Raw genomic sequence first — 3,755 nt, forward strand, 5'->3', positions numbered from 1 at the left:
CTTTGATCAATTAAGAACTTGCTTGATTGATCAAACACATGTTTGATCGATCATGTGGGTTGCTAGTAAAGGTTCTGTGCTCGTACAAATTTTTGTATAGGGGATTTACACAGAACTGAATTCCCAATGCCAACACTAGAATCGAGAATGTCTGATCAGACGTAAAGGTCGCTGAATACACTCCTTGTCCAGTCAGTCGGATTTACAGCCTCCTTTAACAAGACTTGAAGGTGAAGGCTTGTGATACGGCAGTAAAGGAGGGCCCACCAATGATGGGTCAAGGATAGGATGAGAGATCAACATGAAAGTTAAAGTCAAGATGGTCAAAGACAGAGAATCGTTTGGTCATCAAAGTTGGCCGACCAGGTGGAAACGTGTCTACTAGATCACTCACCCAGCCAGGCGAGGAATTCCAATCGAGCGACTTCCTCGCTCGGCCACCGCAATAGATAGACGATTAAAGAGAGGAGTTCAGATGAACAATTGAGATGACCGACTGAAGGCTAGTCTGACAAGACCACCATCCGCCCAGACGAGGAACAACCTATCGAGTAGAATGACTGTGAAGAAGAACAACCTAGAGCAACCAGGTGGGGAATCCTGGCCAAGCGGCTCACTCGCTCAGTCAAAAAGTGGGACCCCTTCACTTAGCTCATCATATCCTTGCAACTGACATCATGACATGGCCAGCAAGTAGATCGTATGGAAGAAGCTTCTATTGTCATGTCAGGAATTTGCACGCCCTGTTAAAGAAAAGTGTTAGGGACACTTTAAGACTTATCTTTTCATAGGACAGTTAGAAAAACATGCACGTGCTTTAAGAAGCATGTGCGTTCGCTGCTGAAGCACTATATAAAAGGGGTCCATGCACCAATGGAGGTATGCATTATTTGTGATTACGCTCAGGGGCGGAACCAGAAAAAAAAATTCAGGGGGGCTGAATTGTATAGATATTTTTTGTGCGACTAAATAAAAATATTTAATAATTAAAGTTTTACATCAACTCTTGCATAATATATGATGCTGCAGAAATTATACACATGAAGTCTGAAATCTAACTGACAAAGAAGTTAAGCTCTAGTCTATTCATTTCCAGTGTGTTGATCACTCCAAGGCTCTAACTCTTGCATAATATACGCTACTGCAGAAACTACAGTCAAATAAACATGAATGTCACTTACATAAATCATAATATGTATGAAATTCTCATAACAAATAGTGTAGAACATAGCAAAAAAAGAGGTTCAATTTTGAGGAATCAAAGATAAACAAAGAACCTGATAAGACCGAATACTCGAGCGAATCTCCATAAGACCATAACCTGATAAATTAACATTGAGAACATTTGATCTAACTTGTAAGAAAAAAAAACTAGAAGTTTAGGAAAGATTAGTCTACCTTTCTTCCATAGGTGAGCTTCATTTCTGGGTTGGCACAGAAGTCTGCGACGGCTGACGAGTCGGTACAAAAGGAGATAATTGGATTCTACGAGACTGCATTCGTTGAAAATGTTGTAATATTTGCTCATTTTCAATTGTAGAAAAAATATCCTTTTCAATATATACAACTAGACTGTCATTCATCCATTCATCTCCCATTTTATTGCGTAAATCAGTCTTCACAGTCTTCATTGCAGAAAAAACTCGTTCAACCGAAGCAGTTGCAACTGGTAAAACTAATGCCAACTCTATCATACGATAAACCAATGGGAACACCAAATGTTTTTCAGTCTCAACCAATTTTTGAGCAAGAATTCCCAAGTCATCAATTGAAGAAAAGTAAGGATCATCCCGCAGATTATAAAAGTAACTCATAAGTTGTTGTTCCAAAAATAAATAATCAGTACCACAGAAGTCCTCGGGATAAAAATCGGCAAGATGGATGAGTTTGTGAACATCAAATTGAGAGAAAGAATTTCTTGGATGAAGACATGATATGCAACCAAGCAATTCCGTACTAACTTCTGAAAAACGATTATTCATCTCTTGTATAATTAAATCAACAACCTAGCATTCAAATTTGCAACCATGATAACATTAATAATCAATGAAATCTCTTTAACAAAAAAATAGATTTTTAGAAATAATACCTGACAAAAAATCTCCACACGATAATGATGAAAATTGGTGATGAGTTGCCCTCTACGCCTGCCATGACCACGAGTTAGCATGTTGTCCTCCATATCAAGTATTGGAATCATATTCAATTCACAAAATGTGTTAACTTGTTCCAAAATTATCTGCCATCCATCTTCCCTGAAGTCTTGTAGTCGACATTTCACACTTCTAACCAAGGACATGGCTTGAACAATATTTTGATCCCCTTGTTGTAGGGAAAGTGATAACTCATTTGTAATTCCCAATATATACTTCATCAAATGTAACACAAAAACAAATTGATAACTCTCCATCTTCTCAATTAAACCTGCAGCAACACCTTTGTTCGCAGAATAAGAGGCATCATCATGTACATTTCCTAACACTTCTATCACTGAAGACCACATAGAGCATAAACGAAGTAATGTTAAGTAGTGTGATCCCCAACGAGTATCTCCAGGTCTTGCTAAATTAGTTTCTTGATTTTTTCCTTTTCCACTAGTAATTTCTCCACTTTCCAATTCAACAATTATCTTATCATGTTGAATCTTTCTAAGTTGATCTCTCCTCTTACAAGATGCTCCAGATATATTCACAATCATGGTTATATACCCAAAAATTCACTCACAGTAAAATTGTCATGGGCAACAACAACAAGAACTAATTGGAGTTGATGAGAGAAACAATGAACATACATTGCAAATGGATTTTCTTGTAGTATCAGGGATTTCAATCCATTAAACTCGCCACGCATATTTGAAGCTCCATCATATCCTTGGCCTCTCAATCTAGATAATGATAAACCATGTTGCACAAATAAAGCATCAATAGCCATTTTCAAAGAATGAGAACTAGTGTCAGGCACATGCACAACCGCAAGAAATCGTTCAATCACACATCCTTCTTTATTCACATACCTCAAAACAACTCCCATATGCTCCTTCACTGAACTATCCCGAGCCTCATCAACCATCAAAGAAAAAAATTTATCTCCAATATCATTAATTATAGAAAGTGTGATCTCTGAAGCACAAGCATGTGTTAAATCCTTTTGAATTTTTGGGGAAGTCAATTGATTGTTTGCAGGAGCATTTTGTTTTATAACTTTAGAAACCTCTTCATTTCGTTGACTATACCATTCAAGCAACTCAAGAAAATTACCTCTATTTGAAGAACTAGTTGACTCATCGTGTCCTCGAAAAGGTAACCCTTGCTTCAATAGAAAGCGTGTCACATCCAACATTGCTGTTAAACGAGTGCGATAATCAATTTCCATATCGCGACTATGTACTCGTAAAATATTCCCCACACTATGCCTTTGATCTTGAAAAGCCTCAAACTGTATTCTAGCTTCATTGTGACAGCTATTCACAGTCCCCATATGACGATTGAATCTTTCTAATGCCCTTTTCCAATTGTTGTATCCATCTTTTATAAAGGTATTATCTACATTTTCTTTATTTAACGGTTTGAAAAGATAACACCAAAAACAAAATGCAAGATCTTTTGATATGCTATACTCTAGCCATGTATATTTTTTATACCAAGTTCCTTGAAAACTTCTTTCTTGATTACCAAAAGTTGTTTTCGGATACACATGACCATTTGGTTGACAAGGCCCTCGGAGCACATACTCTCTTCGAACTTGATCTCGAATAA

General features: G+C 37.2%; 1 protein-coding gene across 1 annotated transcript; it reads right to left on the reverse strand.

Moving 5' to 3' along the window:
- Window positions 1-1,418: 1,418 nt before the first annotated feature.
- LOC121999752 lies at window positions 1,419-3,477 on the reverse strand. The gene is made up of 3 exons (XM_042554393.1): window positions 3,258-3,477; window positions 2,090-2,490; window positions 1,419-2,006 (listed from the first exon to the last, which is right to left on the reverse strand). Exons 1-3 carry the CDS (start codon window positions 3,475-3,477, stop codon window positions 1,419-1,421), a joined length of 1,209 nt encoding a protein of 402 aa, XP_042410327.1.
- Window positions 3,478-3,755: the final 278 nt, after the last annotated feature.

The sequence above is a fragment of the Zingiber officinale genome, chromosome 1A (genome assembly GCF_018446385.1).
Source record: "Zingiber officinale cultivar Zhangliang chromosome 1A, Zo_v1.1, whole genome shotgun sequence".
Lineage (NCBI taxonomy): Eukaryota > Viridiplantae > Streptophyta > Magnoliopsida > Zingiberales > Zingiberaceae > Zingiber > Zingiber officinale.